Here is a 19,137-nt window from a genome sequence, read left to right on the forward strand (position 1 = left end):
CATGGGCCTCCTTCCCACTGGGCATCCAATAGGGACCAGTAAACATGGGCCTCCTTCCCACTGGGCCTCCAATAGGGACCAGTAAACATGGGCCTCCATCCCACTGGGCCTCCAATAGGGACCAGTAAACATGGGCCTCCTTCCCACTGGGCCTCCAATAGGGACCAGTAAACATGGGCCTCCTTCCCACTGGGCATCCAATAGGGACCAGTAAACATGGGTCTCCTTCCCACTGGGCATCCAATAGGGACCAGCAAACATTGGCCTCCATCCCACTGGGCCTCCAGTAGGGATCAGTAAACATGGGCCTCCTTCCCACTGGCCCTCCAGTAGGGACCAGTAAACATAGGCCTCCTTCCCACTGGACCTCCAATAGGCCCAGTAAACATGGACCTCCTTCCCACTGGACCTCCAATAGGGACCAGTAAACATGGGCCTCCTTCCCACTGGACCTCCAAATGGGACCAGTAAACATGGGCCTCCTTCCCACTGGACCTCCAATAGGGACCAGTAAACATGGGCCTTCATTCCACTGGGCCTCCAGTAGTTGAGCTTCAAACCCCACATCCTATCCATCATGTCAGCCTCTTTTTTCCATCTCCACAACATTGCCCGTCTCTACACTACATCAGCCCCTTGACCACACAAACCCTTATCCCTGCTTGTCTCGCCTCCTAACTTGATTATTCCCATGTCCTCTGCCGGCTTCCTTCATCTATGCTCCATAAACCCCGACTTGTCTGAAATGCAGTGGTCAGTACCCACACCAAGTGCCTTTCCACCAATACCCCTGACCTCAATGACCTACTACCCCTGACCTTACCGACCTCTGTTTTCCTCCATGGCCTCACTCCTCCCTACCTTTGCCTCCTGCTGCAGACCCACATTCCCTCTCTCACTCTTCCATCTTCTGACACTGCTTTCCTGCCCATCGCTGCTTCCTTCATCCCACCATTGACAGCAGGGTCTTCAGATGCCTCGGCCCTGCTCTCTGAACTCCCGCCATTAATCCCTCTCCCTCACCAGGTCTCTCTCTGCTCCATCAAACTCTATCCTTTCACCCAAGCCTTTGATCACTCTTCCTAAAGACCCCTCACCACCTCCTCCGTTCCTCATACTGCAGCTCTGTGAAGCATCTTGTGACGTTTTGTATATTATAGGCGCTATATAAATTCAAGTTGGGTGTGGATTTCGGGTGGGGACAGAATTGGATACAGTGGTGATGGTCCCTGTAGTCAAATATCCTGTTGACAGGGTCCAGGCTTATAGACACAGAATGGGGAAGTGGGTGAGGTAGGAATGTGCTGTCGGGGCCCATGGAACTGTCACCCCAGCATGAAGTGTCGCTCAGAAGGGGAGAGGGAATGTTCGGAGTCCTGAGCTCCATTTCCCACACCAGGCATTTTGTCTTCCAATGAATGAATGAGATGCCAATTTCGAGCCCAGGTTAGGGACAGTCTCGTACTGTGGGCCCAGGTCTCGATAAGGGAATTGGAGATATACCTGAAAAGGAAAGATTTGCTGGGTTTTTGGGCCAGAGAGGGGCAGTGGGACTAATTGGGTAGCTCACAGGCACGATGGGCTGAATGGCCTCCTTCTGTGCTGTAAAATTCTAGATAGTGTGTGCGGTTCACAGTTTTCTCCCGTGTCATTAACAAATGTCCAGCTGCTCCAAGCTCCTTCTTTCACTTCCTCTGTTGGTTAAGTTTCAATCTTCCGAACTGACAGTCTTTGCAGTTATTTTTTACATTGGGGATTTCTGCTGTGGTCTGAGTCTCTAATAATAACCGTCCAATCAGTGAAAATAACAGCAGCTGAGAGCAGTCAGCACTGAGGACCCAGTCTCACTGGGAAACACATTGGGAAGATCAAAGCTGATTGTTTAGTGAATTCTCTGAATTCTCTTGACTCCCCCACCAGAGGAAACAGTTTCTCTTGATCTCTCTGAATCATTTTAATCCTTTATTCATCTTAAATACCTCAATGAGATCACCCCTAAATTCTCTGAACTCAAGGGAATACAAGCCTAGTCTATACAATCTGTCCTGATAATTTAACCCTTTCAGTCCCGGTATCATTCTGGTGAATCGGTGCTGCACCCCCTCCAAGGCCCATCTCTCCTTCCTGAGGTGCGGGGCCCAGAACTGAACACAGTTACTCCAGATGCAGTTAAACCAGAGCTTTATTCAACTGGAGTAAAACCCCTTTGTATTCCAGTCCCCTTGATAGAAAGACCAACATTCCATTAGCCTTATTCAATATGTTTTGTACCTGTCACTAGATTTTAGTACTTTCTGTACTTGGACCCTTAAATCTCTCTGTTCCTCCACAGTTCTCAGCTTCTCACCATTTAGAAATTACTCTGATTTATCTTTCTCAGGTCCAAACTGGATGACCTCACACTGTCCACATTGAACTCCATCTGCCATTGTCTTCGGTCCCCGTCACAAACTCCATTCCCGAGCCACTGATTCCATCCCTCTCCCAGGGACTGTCTGAGACTGAACCAGGCAGTTCACAGCCATGGCATTGTAGTTGATGCTGAGATGTGTTACTGACCACATAAACCACATCATCACTAAAACCACCTATTTCCACATTGCTAACATTACCAGTTTCTACCACACCTCAGCTCATCCACTGCTGAAACCCTCATCCATGCATTTATTACCTCTAGACTTGAGTATTCCAATGCTCTCCTGACAGGTCTCACACATTCTACCCACTGTAAACTTGATCTCATCTAAAACTCTGCTGCCTGCGTTCGAACTCGCAGTAAGTTCCCCCATCACCTCGATGCTCATTGGACAACATTGTCTCCTGGTTCGGCAATGGCTCAGTTTTAAAATTCTCATCCTTGTTATCAAATCCCTCCCTATCTCTGGAACCTCCTCCAAGCTGCTGAACTTCGTGTCATCAACAATCTTGGATAGATGTCTCTATTCCTTCATCCAAGTCATTGATCAATACAGTGAAAAGTTGAGGCTCCAGCACAGATCCCTGGGGACACCACGATTCACATCTTGCTAATTGGAGTAAATACACATTATCCCTACTCTCTGTCTCCTACCTCCTAACCAATTCCTTACCCATGTCAAAACATTTCCTCACATTCCATATGCTTCCATTTTGCGAACAGTCTCTTGTGTGGAACCTTCTCAAATGCCTTCTGGAAATCCATATAAATAACATCCATAGACATTCCCTTATCGACCACATTAGTGACCGCTTCAAAAAATACAACTCAGTTAGTTAAACATGTTTCACCCTTTTTAAATCCGTGCTGACTCTCTCTGATCAGTTTATATTTGTCAGTCATTCTGTCCCTAATAACAGATTCAAATAACTTCCCCAAAACAGATGTTAAACTGAGATGTTAGTCGTGAATTACTCGAGCAAACAGCTGGAAGAGAGACGAGGGCTGAACGGCCTCCTCCTGTGCTGTAGAATTATACTGCTTTTTGGCTGAAACATGTGGATTGGAACAGGAGGTGTGCTGGAGTTTAAACAATGAGTTAAATATGGAGGTAGTGTCATTAGTGGGTAATGCACAGTCTACATTGTGTCCAGGACCCTCTCTAAAAGATGTCTTTCTCTTTTTCCTTTTTCAGATCCAGGGCTGTAATTAAGGAGTTGAAAGAATATTAAGTGAAGAAGTTTCCGGACTGTGCAGTGTGTGTGAAGGTGTTCGGCAGTGACTGATGATTACAGCTCCTTGTTCAGTCTGCTCCGCCCTCACCACTGATCAAGCCATGTAACCTCCTGTCACACTGAGTGAAATTACAATCGATATCATAGTGTCAGTCACAGAAAACAACAGCATCACAGTCTGAGTCACTGGGACAGACATCACTGCCTCACATCAAAGAACAGACCCCTTATCCCCTCTCACCATGTTCATAAACCATACAGTAGAGAAAATATACTGACAAACACCACCTTATATTAAACACTCACACCCATAGAACACCATCAGAGGTAGAGGATGGGACAGAGATTGAGAGAGATAGATAGAAAGAGAGAGTGAGATGGAGAGAGAGAGAGAGAGATAGACAGAGACTCTGTGTCAGCTCCTGTACATGTTTTTTCTTATTCATTCATGGGATGTGGGCATCACTGGCTAGGCCAGCATTTATTGTCCATCCCTAATTGCCCTTGAGAAGGTGATGGTGAGCTGCCTTCTTGAACCGCTGCAGTCCATTTGGGGTAGGTATACCCACAGTGCTGTTAAGAAGGGAGTTCCAGGATTTTGACCCAACGACAGTGAAGAAATGGGAATATAGTTCCAAGTCAGGATGGTGTGTGACTTGGAGGGGAACTTGCAGGTGGTCGTGTTCCCATGCATCTGCTGCCCTTGTCCATCTAGGTGGTAGATGTCACAGGTTTGGAAGGTGTTGCCTAAGGAGGCTTGGTGTCTTACTGCAGTGCATCTTGCAGATGGTACACACTGCTGCCATTGTAGGTCTCTTGTGGAGGGAGTGAATGTTTGTGGATGGGGTGCCAATCAAGCAGGCTGCTTTGTCCTGGATGGTATCGAGCTTCTTGAGTGTTGTTGGAGCTGTACCCATCCAGGCAAGTGGGGAGTATTCCATCACACTCCTGACTTGTGCCTTGTAGATGGTGGACAGGCTTTGGGGAGTCAGGAGGTGAGTTACTCGCCACAGGATTCCTAGCCTCTGACTTGCTCTTGTAGCCACGGTATTTATATGGCTACTTCAGTTCAGTTTCTGGTCAATGGTAACCCCCAGGATATTGATAGTGGAGCATTCCGCGATTGTAATGCCATTGAATGTCAAGGGAAAATATTTAGATTCTTACTTGTTGGAGATGGTCAGTGCCTGGCACTTGTGTGGCGCGAATGTTACTTGCCACTTATTAGCCCAAGCCTGGATATTGTCCAGGTCTTGCTGCATTTCTACACGGACTGCTTCAGTATCTGAGGAGTCACAAATGGTGCTGAACATTGTGCAATCATCAGCGAACATCCCCACTTCTGACCTTATAATTGAAGGAAGCTCATTGATGAAGCAGCTGAAAATGGTTGGACCCAGGACACTACCCTACAGAACTCCTGCAGTGTTGTCCTGGAGCTCAGATAATTGATCTCCAACAACCACAACCATCTTCCTTTGTGCTAGGTATGACTCCAGCCAGTGGAGGGTTTCCCCCTGATTCCCATTGACCTCAGTTTTGCTCGGGCTCTTTGATGCCATACTCTGTCAAATGCTGCCTTGATGTCAAGGGCGGTCACTCTCACCTCACCTCTTTAGTTCAGCTCTTTTGTCCATGTTTGAACCAAGGCTGTAATGAGGTCAGGAGCTGAGTGGCCCTAGCGGAACCCAAACTGAGCGTCACTGAGCCGGTTATTGCTAAGCAGGTGCCGCTTGATGGCACTGTTGATGACACCTTCCATCACTTTACCGATGATTGCGAGTCGGCTGATGGGGCGGTAATTGGCCGGGTTGGATTTGTCCAGCTTTTTGTGTATAGGACATACCTGGGCAATTTTCCACATTGCAGGGTAGATGCCAGTGTTGTACCTGAACTGGAACAGCTTGGCTATGGGCGCAACAAGTTCTGGAGCACAGGCCTTCAGTACTGTTGTTGGAATGTTATCAGGGCCCATAGCTTTTGCAGTATCCAGTGCCTTCAGTTGTATCTTGATATCACGCGGAGTGAATCGCATTGGCTGCAGTCTGGCATCTGTGATGTTGGGGACTTCAGGAGGAGGCTGAGATGGATCATCTACTCAGGACTTTTGGCTGAAGATTGTTGCAAATGGTTCAGCCTTATCTTTTGCACTGATGTGCTGGGCTCCCCCATCATTGAGGTTGGGGATATTTGTGGAGCCTCCTCTTCCAGTTAGTTGTTCAATTGTCCACCACCATTCACGACTGGATGTGGCAGGACTGCAGAGCTTAGATCTGATCCGTTGGTTATGGGATTGCTTAGCTCTGTCTATCGCATGCTGCTTACGCAGTTTGGCAGGCAAGTAGTCCTGTGTTGTAGCTTCACCAGGTTGGCACCTCATTTTGAGGTATGCCTGGTGCTTCTCCTGGCATGCCCTCCTGCACTCTTCATTGAACCAGGGTTGATCCCCCGGCTTGATGGTAATGATAGAGTGGGGGATATGCCAGGCCATGAGGTTACAGATTGTGATTGAGTACAATTCTGCTGCTGCTGATGGCCCATAGTGCCTCATGGATGCCCAGTTTTGAGTTGCTAGATCTGTTCAAAATTTATCCCATTTAGCACGGTGCTAGTGCTACACAACATGATGGAGGGTATCTTCAATACGAAGACGGGACTTCGTCTCCACATTGATTGTGCGGTGGTCACTCCGACCAATACTGTCATGGACAGAAGCATCTGTGGCAGGCAGCTTGGTGAGGATGAGGTCAAGTATGTTTTACCCTATTATTGGTTCACTCACCACCTACTGCAGACAGTCTTGCAGCTATGTCATTTAGGACTTGGCCAGCTCAGTCAGTAGTGGTGCTACCGAGCTACTCTTGGTGATGGACATTGAAGACTCCCACCCAGAGTATATTCTGTGCCCTTGCCAGCTTCAGTGTTTCCTTCAAGTGCTGTTCAACATGGAGGAGTACTGCTTCATCAGCTGAGGGGGGCAGTAGGTGTTAATCAGCAGGAGGTTTCTTTGCCCATGTTTAACCTGATGTCATGAGACTTCATGGGGTCTGGAGTCACAGTTGAGGACACCCTCCCAACTGTATACCACTGTGCTGTCCCCTCTGCTGGTTCTGTCCTGCCGGTGGGACAGGACATAGGCGGGGATGGGGATGGTGATGGCAGTATCTGGGGCATTGTCTGCAAGGTATGATTACGTGAGTATATCTATGTCAGGCTGTTGCTTGACTAGTCTGTGGGACAGCTCTCCCAATTTTGGCACAATCCCTAGGTGTTAGGAAGGAGGGCTTTGCAGGGTTGACAGGACTGGATTTGTCGTTGTCATTTCTGGTGCCCAGGTCAATGATGTGTGGTCCGTCCAGTTTCATTCCTTATTGACTTTGTAGCAACTAGATACAACTGAGTGGCTTGCTAGGCCATCTCAGAAGGCATTAAGTATAAAACGCATTGGGACTGGAATCACATATAGGCCAGACCAAGTATGGATGGCAGATTTCCTTCCCTAAAGGGCATTAGAGAACCAGATGGGCTTTTACAACAATCGGCAATGGTTTCATAGCCATCATTAATTCCAGATTTATTAACTGAATGCAAGTTTCACCTTCTGCACTGATGGGATTTGAACCCATCTCCCCAGAGTAATACCCTGGGTCGCTCGTCCAGTGACAATACCACTACACCACCACCTCCCCACATGTAAGAGTGAAGAAGTCTTATTGCAGTTCGATCGGACCTTGCTGAGACCACACCTGGTGAACTGTGGACAGTTTTGGTCTCTTTACCTAAGGCAGGATATACTGGCCTTGGAAGGAGTGCAGCAAAGATTCACCAGACTGATTCCTGGGATGAGGGCATTGTCCTATGAGGAGAGATTGAGTAGACTGGGACATTATTCCCTGAAATGTAGAAGAATGAGAGGTGATCTGATTGAAAGATATACAATTTGTAATGTGATCGACAGGGTAGATACTGGGAGGATGTTTTCCCCTGGCTGGGGAATCTAGAACTAGGGGTCACAGTCTCAGAATAAGGGGTCGGCCATTTCGGACTGAGATAAGGAGAAATTTCTTCACTCAAGACGTTGTGAATCTTTGGAATCTTTGGAATTCTGTATCCCAGAGAGCTGTGGATGCTCAGTCCTTGAGTATATTGAAGACAGGGGTCCATACATTTTTGGTTACAACAGAAATTAAGGAATAGGGGATAGTACGGGAAGGTGGAATTGAGTGAGAAGACCAGCCATGATCATATTGAATGGTGGAGTAGATTCAAAGGGCCGAATGGCCTCCCCCTGCTCCTATTTCTGATGTGATTATAATTGTGTCAGTGTGTGTTAATAATAAATGGGTTTCCTCTGTTTTAACTGGTCATTATTTAATGATTGAGCTGTTACCCAGGATAAGCTGCAGAAGGTCCAGTTTCTAACCAGAAACTCACCACTCGGGCTCTTGGTCAACATGAACTGGTTACTGTCCCGCCCTCCCTGACTGGTCTCTGAGTTGCTGTATTTAAAATGTACATTTTCCTTTAATCCATCCAGTGCAGTCTCCAGCCAGGGCTCCATTCATCCAGTGCATTCTTCAGCCAGGGCTCCATTCATCCAGTGCAGTCTCCAGCCAGGGCTCCATTCATCCAGTGCAGTCTCCAGCCAGGGCTCCATTCATCCAATGCAGTCTCCAGCCAGGGCTCCATTCATCCAGTGCAGTCTCCAGCCAGGCCTCCATTCATCCAATGCAGTCTCCAGCCAGGGCTCCATTCATCCAGTGCAGTCTCCAGTCAGGGCTCCATTCATCCAATGCAGTCTCCAGCCAGGGCTCCATTCATCCAGTGCAGTCTCCAGCCAGGCTTCCATTCATCCAGTGCAGTCTCCAGCCAGGCCTCCATTCATCCAATGCAGTCTCCAGCCAGGGCTCCATTCATCCAGTGCAGTCTCCAGCCAGGGTTCCATTCATCCAGTGCAGTCTCCAGCCAAGGCTCCATTCATCCACTGCAGTCTGCAGCCAGGGCTCCATTCATCCACTGCAGTCTCCAGCCAGGGCTCCATTCATCCAGTGCAGTCTCCAGCCAGGCCTCCATTCATCCAATGCAGTCTCCAGCCAGGGCTCCATTCATCCAGTGCAGTCTCCAGTCAGGGCTCCATTCATCCAATGCAGTCTCCAGCCAGGGCTCCATTCATCCAGTGCAGTCTCCAGCCAGGCTTCCATTCATCCAGTGCAGTCTCCAGCCAGGCCTCCATTCATCCAATGCAGTCTCCAGCCAGGGCTCCATTCATCCAGTGCAGTCTCCAGCCAGGGCTCCATTCATCCAGTGCAGTCTCCAGTCAGGGCTCCATTCATCCAGTGCAGTCTCCAGGCCAGGGCTCCATTCATCCAGTGCAGTCTCCAGCCAAGGCTCCATTCATCCAGTGCAGTCTCCAGCCAGGGTTCCATTCATCCAGTGCAGTCTCCAGCCAAGGCTCCATTCATCCACTGCAGTCTGCAGCCAGGGCTCCATTCATCCACTGCAGTCTCCAGCCAGGGCTCCATTCATCCAGTGCCGTCTCCAGCCAGGGCTCCATTCATCCAGTGCAGTCTCTAGCCAGGGCTCCATTCATCCAGTGCAGTCTCCAGCCAGGGCTCCATTCATCCAGTGCAGTCTCCAGCCAGGGCTCCATTCATCCAGTGCTGGCTCCAGCCAGGGCTCCGTCCATACAGTGCCGTCTCCAGCCAAGGCTCCATTCATCCATCACATCAGTAAAACGTACAAGGTGAAAACCATCGAACTGTAATAGTGGAGACTGTCGTCAGGATGGGGGAGCAGGGAGCTGCATGGATTGGTGGAGGGACATCCTCTTTCCTCTCAGATACACACCTCCCTGAGCTCCATCCCTCCCTCCATCTGAGCTCCATCCCTCCCTCTATCTGATCTCCATCCCTCCATCTATCTGAGCTCCATCCCTCCCTCTGTCTGAGCTCCATCCCTCCCTCTATCTGAGCTTCATACCTCCTTGTGTCTGAGCTCCATCCCTCCCTCTGTCTGAGCTCCATCCCTCCCTCCATCCGAGCTCCATCCCTCCCTCTGTCTGATCTCCATCCCTCCATCTATCTGAGCTCCATCCCTCCCTCTATCTGAGCTCCATCCCTCCCTCTGTCTGAGCTCCATCCCTCCCTCTGTCTGAGCTCCATCCCTCCCTCTATCTGAGCTTCATCCCTCCCTGTGACTGAGCTCCATCCCTCCCTCTGTCTGAGCTCCATCCCTCCCTCTATCTGATCTCCATCCCTCCATCTATCTGAGCTCCATCCCTCCCTCTATCTGAGCTCCATGCCTCCCTCTGAGCTCCATCCCTCCCTCTGTCTGAGCTCCATCCCTCCCATATCTGAGCTTCATCCCTCCCTGTGTCTGAGCTCCATCCCTCCCTCTGTCTGAGCTCCATCCCTCCCTCTATTTGAGCTGCTGGGAGTCAGACCTGAGTTTGTTACATTTAATACCATTCAGAATAATGTCTGCATATTTTAAATGTAAGTTTGATGAAATAAATTTGAACAGCACCAAAAACATTACAAATGGCTTCTACATTTGGCAAAGTAGAAACCACAGCATTGTGTCAATGAGCATAGAACTAATGAAAGGGAGAATAAAAACTTTATGAATATGATTATCAGAAATGTGTCATTATTATATTTAAAAAGGTCTCCTTGTCAGTAAAGATATATCCGGTTGAGTAATATATGCAGACAGGCTGTGCTAAAGTTGGACAATGTTGAGATGTTGATTTCATGTTTTAACAATAAGCAGAATTAAGTTAACAAGATGTGAACAAGATGAGCAGAAATTGTTTACAGATGCTGATGACAGCCTCTGTGTTCCTCAGAGGGTCCCAGTTGTGTTGTTCACAAACCATGTTTTGCAGCCAGGCTGCTCTTCTTAAAGGCAGGCTGTCCCTTTTAAAGGAAATCTGAACTGAATAATATTGCTGCAGTTTTAATGATGCCAAACAGAATGCCAGGGGAGGGAGGGGCTTCAAGGATGACAGAGGCATGAACAGTGGAGGTGGGTAGGAGCAGAGATACCATGGTTCTTCAGGGGGTGGGGGTTGCGGTTAGGATGCATTGGTGGGTGTGTGAGGGTGAGGTGGAGTATTTGACTGTCAGGAGTGAATCCTGAGTGCTCGGGATTGTTACTGGGTGAGTGATGGGGGTGTGGTACAATGAGCAGGAGGAGAGGTTGGTGCTGTGCTTGGTGGGAGATGTCCTGTGAAGATACATTCACTGACCTTGACCACCCTGTGAGGTCACTGAACTTCTCGCGACACTGCTGTCAGGTCCTCAGGTCCAGACTCCAGGAATTGACCTCCCTGGTCATCGCTCCCATTCTCTTCTGAGAGTTTTGCTTTGAGGGCCTCCTGGCTCCTTGTGCAAACATTGATTCTCTCCTCCTTTGTACCTCCTCTATTAATGTCTCCAGTGTCACATCGGGAAACTTGGGAGCCCTCTCTCTGCTCTCCAGCCTGTGTTTTCAGGTACATCACACTTCACAGTCCAGTCTGTGTACTCAAGTAGATCACACTTCACAGTCCAGTCTGTGTACTCAGATACATCACACTTCACAATCCAGTCTGTTTACTCAAGTAGATCACACTTCACAGTCCAGTCTGTGTACTCAGATACATCACACTTCACAATCCAGTCTGTGTACTCAGGAACATCACACTTCACAATCCAGTCTGTGTACTCAGATACATCACACTTCACAATCCAGTCTGTGTACTCAGATACATCACACTTCACAATCCAGTCTGTGTACTCAGGAACATCACACTTCACAATCCAGTCTGTGTACTCAGATACATCACACTTCACAATCCAGTCTGTGTACTCAAGTAGATCACACTTCACAATCCAGTCTGTGTACTCAGATACATCACACTTCACAATCCAGTCTGTGTACTCAGATACATCACACTTCACAATCCAGTCTGTGTACTCAAGTAGATCACACTTCACAATCCAGTCTGTGTACTCAGGTACATCACACTTCACAATCCAGTCTGTGTACTCAGGTACATCACACTTCACAATCCAGTCTGTGTACTCAGATACATCACACTTCACAATCCAGTCTGTGTACTCAAGTAGATCACACTTCACAATCCAGTCTGTGTACTCAGGTACATCACACTTCACAATCCAGTCTGTGTACTCAGATACATCACACTTCACAATCCAGTCTGTGTGCTCAGGAACATCACACTTCACAATCCAGTCTGTGTACTCAGGTACATCACACTTCACAGTCCAGTCTGTGTACTCAGGTACATCACACGTCACAGTCCAGTCTGTGTACTCAGGTACATCACACTTCACAATCCAGTCTGTGTCCTCAAGTAGATCACACTTCACAATCCAGTCTGTTTACTCAGGTACATCACACTTCACAGTCCAGTCTGTTTACTCAGGTACATCACACTTCACAATCCAGTCTGTGTACTCAGGGACATCACACTTCACAATCCAGTCTGTGTACTCAGGAACATCACAATTCACAATCCGGTCTGCATACTCAGGGACATCACACTTCACAATCCAGTCTGTGTACTCAGGTACATCACACTTCACAATCCAGTCTGTGTACTCAGGTACATCACACTTCACAATCCAGTCTGTGTACTCAGGAACATCACAATTCACAATCCGGTCTGCATACTCAGGCACATCACACTTCACAGTCCAGTCTGTGTACTCAGGTCCATCACACTTCACAGTCCAGTCTGTGTACTCAGGTACATCAAACTTCACAGTCGAGTCTGTGTACTCAGGTACATCACACTTCACAATCCAGTCTGTGTACTCAGGTACATCACACTTCACAGTCCAGTCTGTGTACTCAGGTACATCACACTTCACAGTCCAGTCTGTGTACTCAGGTACATCACACTTCACAGTCCAGTCTGTGTACTCAGGTACATAACACTTCACAATCCAGTCTGTGTACTCAGATACATCACACTTCACAGTCCAGTCTGTGTACTCAGGTACATAACACTTCACAATTCAGTCTGTGTACTCAGATACATCACACTTCACAATCCAGTCTGTGTACTCAGGTACATAACACTTCACAATCCAGTCTGTGTACTCAGATACATCACACTTCACAGTCCAGTCTGTGCACTCAGGTACATCACACTTCACAATCCAGTCTGTGTACTCAGGAACATCACACTTCACAATCCAGTCTGTGCACTCAGGTACATCACACTTCACAATCCAGTCTGTGTACTCAGGTACATCAAACTTCACAGTCGAGTCTGTGTACTCAGGTACATCACACTTCACAATCCAGTCTGTGTACTCAGGTACATCACACTTCACAGTCCAGTCTGTGTACTCAGGTACATCACACTTCACAGTCCAGTCTGTGTACTCAGGTACATCACACTTCACAGTCCAGTCTGTGTACTCAGGTACATAACACTTCACAATCCAGTCTGTGTACTCAGATACATCACACTTCACAGTCCAGTCTGTGTACTCAGGTACATAACACTTCACAATTCAGTCTGTGTACTCAGATACATCACACTTCACAATCCAGTCTGTGTACTCAGGTACATAACACTTCACAATCCAGTCTGTGTACTCAGATACATCACACTTCACAATCCAGTCTGTGCACTCAGGTACATCACACTTCACAATCCAGTCTGTGTACTCAGGAACATCACACTTCACAATCCAGTCTGTGCACTCAGGTACATCACACTTCACAATCCAGTCTGTGTACTCAGGAACATCACACTTCACAATCCAGTCTGTGCACTCAGGTACATCACACTTCACAATCCAGTCTGTGTACTCAGGAACATCACACTTCACAATCCAGTATGAATACAACATGCAGTGTTTCACTCACAAGTCTTATCCTCATTCTACTTTATCTACATCTACATTCCATTCATACTGCCACTGAATCAGAGGACATCAAAGATACATAAAAGTGATATCAGAATAACCACATGGAGCCAGCAAAGGCTCTTTATTCCTCTCTATCCCTTCAAATCATCCTGTTCCAATGGTTACATTGCCCTCTGAAGCTCCATGATTATATTGCTGTTACAAATTCCTCTGATGATTTGAATAATATAAACACAAGTGAGCAGATTAACATTTCCAGAGTATCAGAGACATGGATGAGTGAATTGCAGTACAAGTAGAGGCCACCCCAATGTCTGAGTGCTCCAGTCGAAGCTCAGACTGTGGTATTGTAATCTGAGCTTGCTGCCACACAGGCTCTGACTGCTGCCATCATGGCTGTGGATGCCAGTGCTCAAAGGGGCTTGCAGGCTCACCCAGCAGCCCAGCACCAAGTGCAGCTTGATGGAGTACTGCTTCAACAGATACCTAACTCGGAGAATTGGGGATTGAGAGAATTCAGTGCAATGACTGAAGAGATTCTATTCTGATCTTTGACAAAACACGGAGCAGTCTGAGTGATGGAGCGGGAGACAGCGAGACCAGCTCTAAGTGTTTCTAGATAATAGTCTAGAAAGTAAAACATGGCAGGGAACCTCAGCCCTGTGGAATACACATCCTGTGTCATGTGGGAAATCCTGGACACTTCTCATGACCTGGATGACCACATGTACAGGAAGTGTCACCGGTTACAGCAGCTCGAGCTCTGGGTTTCGGAGTTTGAGCACTGACTGGAGTCACTATGCAGCATCCACGAGGCTGAGAGCTTTCTGGAGGTGGTCACCCTACAGTTTAAAAATGTGCTGGCAGAGGGGGAATGGGTGAGGGCCAGAAGAACAAGGAGGACCAGGCATGCAGGACAGTGATCCCACGAGTGCATCTCACTCTCCAACTGGTATTCAGTTCTGAATACTGGTCAGAGTGATGGTTCCACTGGGGAGTGCAGGCAGAGCCAAGTCCACAGCACCATGGGTGACTCAGCTGTACAGGGAGGGAGGGAGAAGAGTGGAAGAGCAATAGTGGGAGGGGATTCGATAGTGAGGAGAATAGACAGGCACTTCTGTGACTGCAGAGGTGTCTCCATGATGGTATGTTGCCTCCCTGGTGCCAGGGACAAGGATATCACTGAGCGACTGCAGGACATTCTGATGGGGGAGAGTGAACAGCCAGAGGTCGTGGTCCATATTGGCACCAATGACAGAGGCAGAAGGAGGGATGAGGTTCTGAAGCAGAATTTAGGCAGCTTGGAGGGAGATTGAAAAGCAGAACCTCAAAAGTATTAATCTCCAGATTACTCCCAGTGCCACGTATTAGTGATTACAGAAATAGGAAGATAGAACTGATGAATACATAGAGCTGGAGAGATTATGCAGGAGGGAGGGCTTTAGATTCCTGAGGCTTTGGGACTGCTTCTGGAGGAGGTGGGACCTGTACAAGACGGACTGTTTGCAAATCAACAGGGCCGGGACCAATATCCTCGCAGTGAGTTTTACTCGTGCTGTTGGGGAGAGTTTAAACTAGCTGAGCACAGGGATGGGAACCTGAGAGTAGATTCAGAAGAGAGAGAAGAAAAGTTCGAAATGGAAGGCAGTAAATTAGTCAGCGTCTTTGGAAGGCAGAGAAAACGAAGGTTAGAAAATAAACAAGGGAGTTTGACAGAGCTAAATAATATATCCTTCAATACAAGTTGAGGAAATAAGGCAGATGAGCTGACAGCACAGATTGACACATGGCAGCATGATATTATAGCGATTACTGAGACATGGCTGAAAGAAGGGCAGGAATGGCAGCTCAACATTCCTAGTTAGAGGGTTTTCAGACGAGACAGAGATGGGGATATCTCAGGAGGGGGTGAGTTGCAATATTGATTAAAGAAACAATTATAGCTGTGAGGAGAGAAGATATGGTAGAAGGATAAACAAATGTTGCCATATGGGTTGAACTGAAGAACAAAACAGGGGCAATCACACTACTGGGAGTGTGCTATAGACCCTGAAACTGTTAGAAGGAGAGAGAAGAGCAAATATGTGGACAAATTTCAGAACTGCAAAAACAATGAAACAGTGGGGGATTTCAACTGCCCCAATATTAACTGGGGTAGAGTTTATGTGAAAGACTCAGTGGTCACAGAATTCTTCAAATGCATTGAGGAGAACATTGTTATCCAGTATGTATCAAGTCCAAAAAGAGGGATTGTGAGACTGGACAAAATTTTAGGGAATGAAGCTGGGCAGGTGGAAGGGGGATCGGACGGGGCGCACTTTGATGGAAGTAATCATAATTCAGTTTGATTTAGAATAGTTATGGAAAAGGACAAAGACAGACCAGGAATAAAAGTTCTCAACTGGGGAAAGCTAATTTTACTAAGCTGAAATGTGATTTAGCTAAATGGGATTGGAAACAGTTACTTGAAAGTAAATCAGTGCTGGATCAGTGGGAGGCATTCAAGGAAGAGATAGTGAGGGTTCAGAGCAAGTTTAGTTTAGAGAGAGATACAGCACTGAAACAGGCCCTTCGGCCCACCAAGTCTGTGCCGACCATCAACCACCCATTTATACTAATCCTACACTAATCCCATATTCCTACCACATCCCCACCTGTCCCTATATATTTCCCTACCACCTACCTATACTAGGGGCAATTTATAATGGCCAATTAACCTATCAACCTGCAAGTCTTTGGCATGTAGGAGGAAACCGGAGCACCCGGAGGAAACCCACGCTGACACAGGGAGAACTTGCAAACTCCGCACAGGCAGTACCCAGAATCGAACCCAGGTCCCTGGAGCTGTGAGGCTGCGGTGCTAACCACTGCGCCACTGTGCCGCCCTTAAAGAAATATGTTCCCTTAAAGAAAAAGGGTGGGACTAACAAATCCAGAGTCTTGTGGATGTCAAGGGGCTGAAAGGAGAGGATAAAGTAAAACAGGAAGATTAATGACAGATACCAAGGCAGAAAATCGAGAGGAGTATAAAAAGTGTAGGGGTGAAATTAAAAAGGAAATTAGGAAAGCAAAGAGAGGGCATGAAAAAAATTGGCAAGTCAAATAAAATCAAGAAAACTAAAGGTTGTTTTATAAATACAGAAAGGCAGGATTATAATGAAAGAAAGAGTAGAGCCTATTTGGGTCCACCAGGGTAACCTGTGGATGAAGGAGGAGGATTCGCATTTGTTTTCACTGAAGAGAGGGATGATACAGAAATTGCAATCAGGGAGGAGGAGTGTGCAATGTTAGATAAAACTAATATAATGAGATGAGATATTAAGGGATTTAACATGTTTGAAAGTGGTTAAATCACCAAGCCCAGATGAAATGCATCCTAGGCTGTTAAATGAAGCAAGAGAAGAAACAGCAGAGGCTCTGACCATCATTTTCCAATATTCTCTGTCTACAGGTGTGGTGCCAGAGAACTGGAGGACAGTTCACATTGTACCATTGTTTAAAACGGGAGAAAGGAATAGACCGAGTAATTATAGGCCAGTCAGCCTACCTCCAGTGGTGGGAAAAATATTGGAAAAAGCTCTGAGGGACAGGATAAATCTTCATTTAGTCATACATGGATTAGTTAAAGATATTCAGCATGGATTTGTTCAGGGAAGGTTGTGTCTGACTAACGTGATTGAATTTTTTGAAGAGGAAACAAGGAGGGTCGATGAGGGTAGTGCATTTGATGTAGTCTATATGGATTATACCTAGGTTTATGATAAAGTCCCAGATGACAGACTGGTCATGAAAGAAAAAGCCCAGGGGACCAAGGCAAAGTGACAAGATGGATTCAAAATTGGCTCAGAGGCAGGAAACAAAGGATAATGGTTGATGGGTGTTTTTGTGACTGGAAGACTGTTTCCAAATGGGTTCTGCAGGGTTCAGTACCAGGTCCCTTGCTTTTTGCAGGATATATCAATGATTTGGACTTCAATGTAAAGGCCTGTGACCCGACCGGGACCCGACGACATGTGTTGGGTTCAGGTCGGGTTGAGCCCCTCTTCCAGGTCCGGCTTTCGGGCTCAGGTCGGGCCGGGTTCGGGTCCGGGTCCGGGTCAGGCCGGACACAGATGGTTATTGCTCTGCTGGTCAGTATTAAAATTAAATAAAACGTACCTGAGCTGGGAGTGCGGGACGTCAAGCAGGGAAACTGAGTGTGTGCAGTTAGTGAGTGACGTCTCTATGATGCCATCACACACATGCTGCAGCTTCCTGGACGTTCCGAGTCGGAAGGTAAGTAAAGGGATAGTCGAGTCGGGCTCGGGTCGGGCTTGGGGCAAAATCGGAGGGACTCGGGCCGGGTCGGGCTCGGGTCCACTGTGGTTCCGTCTGGTTTGGGTTGGGTTCTTTTTCCCTAACCTGAGCAGGTCTTTACTTCAATCAGGCACAGAAATCAAATACCTGTACATTGAAACTTTACTGCCTTAATGCAGACAGTTCTATACAAAAGCATTGCCAGATTCAAAAATGCTGTTAACAGAAAAATATACCTTATCTTCATGTGACCGGCTGACAAAATTTATGGCCTGACACTCCTGTGATGCATCTTGGACAATTTTATGATGTTGATAAAAGCGAGATAAATAAAGTTATTATTAGGGTTACTACCTCTGACAGAACCTTTTTCAAATGTAATTCTTTGTGATCAAAATATAAATGGGATCTAATGAAAGATCACAGACATGAAACACTAACTCAGTTTCTCTCTCCAGAGATGCTGCCAGACTTCCTGAGTATTTTCAGCATTTTCTGTTTTTATTTCAATAAGTTGCATTACAGGCCCAGGATGGAATCGAGCAGGTGATTCTAATAAATTGCAAAAACTATTCATTATATCGGGCCATTGTTGAGTGACCAACTACCAAGTGCTACCTGAATCAGCAGTAAACTCTTTCTGTACAGCGTAGCAACTTTAGTATTCTTTCAGTGTTTTTGCTGATGAATCCCTTTCCCTCATGTCGGCTATTTCACGGGACAGATGTCGCAGAGAGCACTCCAAGCAAGAGCAGTGACCAGCCGAAATCCCCTCGGATCGGGAGCTCGGGGGAGAACATGGACTCGGTCAGTGATTTGATTTATGTGAAATACAAGCTTGGCTTGTTTTGTGTAATATTTTATATCCTTTAAATATGTTCGAAGGAAGCTTTGCGTGTTAAAACATATTGTCACACTAATAACCAAAATCTTTAATTTTAATTCTTTAAAGGTTATTAATGACTTCATGGTTGACCATAAAGTTAGCACCTGGGCTGTGACTGTAGCAGCTTAAAGTGCATAGTCCATCAAAAACGGTATTTTGGGATCAAATCTAGTAAACTTCTGCCCAAATCGCAACAACGTAATACACCTCCCTGCATGCACACCAGATTCCCTCTTGACTGCAGGCTTTGTTTTTTCTATAGTTGACCTTTAGTTGCTATTCAGCATCTTCTCTACAGAAGGGTGGTGTTTCCTGGAAGTTTATCAGTAAGCTGGTATCATTGGTTTTAGTAGAAGGTGTCTCTCACCTGTTCCCTGGAAATTTCAGCAATTCAGTCTTTTAGCAGTTCAGTTA

The 19,137-nt window shown here is 46.9% G+C and overlaps 1 protein-coding gene across 4 annotated transcripts in view; it reads left to right on the forward strand.

Moving 5' to 3' along the window:
• Positions 1-19,137, forward strand: part of LOC137373093 (ral guanine nucleotide dissociation stimulator-like 1) — a 43,490-nt gene that overhangs the window by 12,896 nt on the left and 11,457 nt on the right. For 2 of the 4 annotated variants that reach the window (XM_068037962.1, XM_068037963.1), the window contains 2 exons: positions 3,612-9,394; positions 18,562-18,644. In XM_068037962.1, coding sequence (XP_067894063.1) covers positions 8,316-9,394; positions 18,562-18,595 — 1,113 coding nt within the window. In that variant the 5' untranslated portion in view covers positions 3,612-8,315 and the 3' untranslated portion in view covers positions 18,596-18,644. Of the gene's footprint in view, positions 1-3,611; positions 9,395-13,417; positions 18,645-19,137 lie in introns of those variants that run through there. The other 2 variants (XM_068037965.1, XM_068037964.1) reach the window with 2 other exon arrangements.

This window comes from Heterodontus francisci, chromosome 8, assembly GCF_036365525.1.
Source record: "Heterodontus francisci isolate sHetFra1 chromosome 8, sHetFra1.hap1, whole genome shotgun sequence".
NCBI lineage: Eukaryota > Metazoa > Chordata > Chondrichthyes > Heterodontiformes > Heterodontidae > Heterodontus > Heterodontus francisci.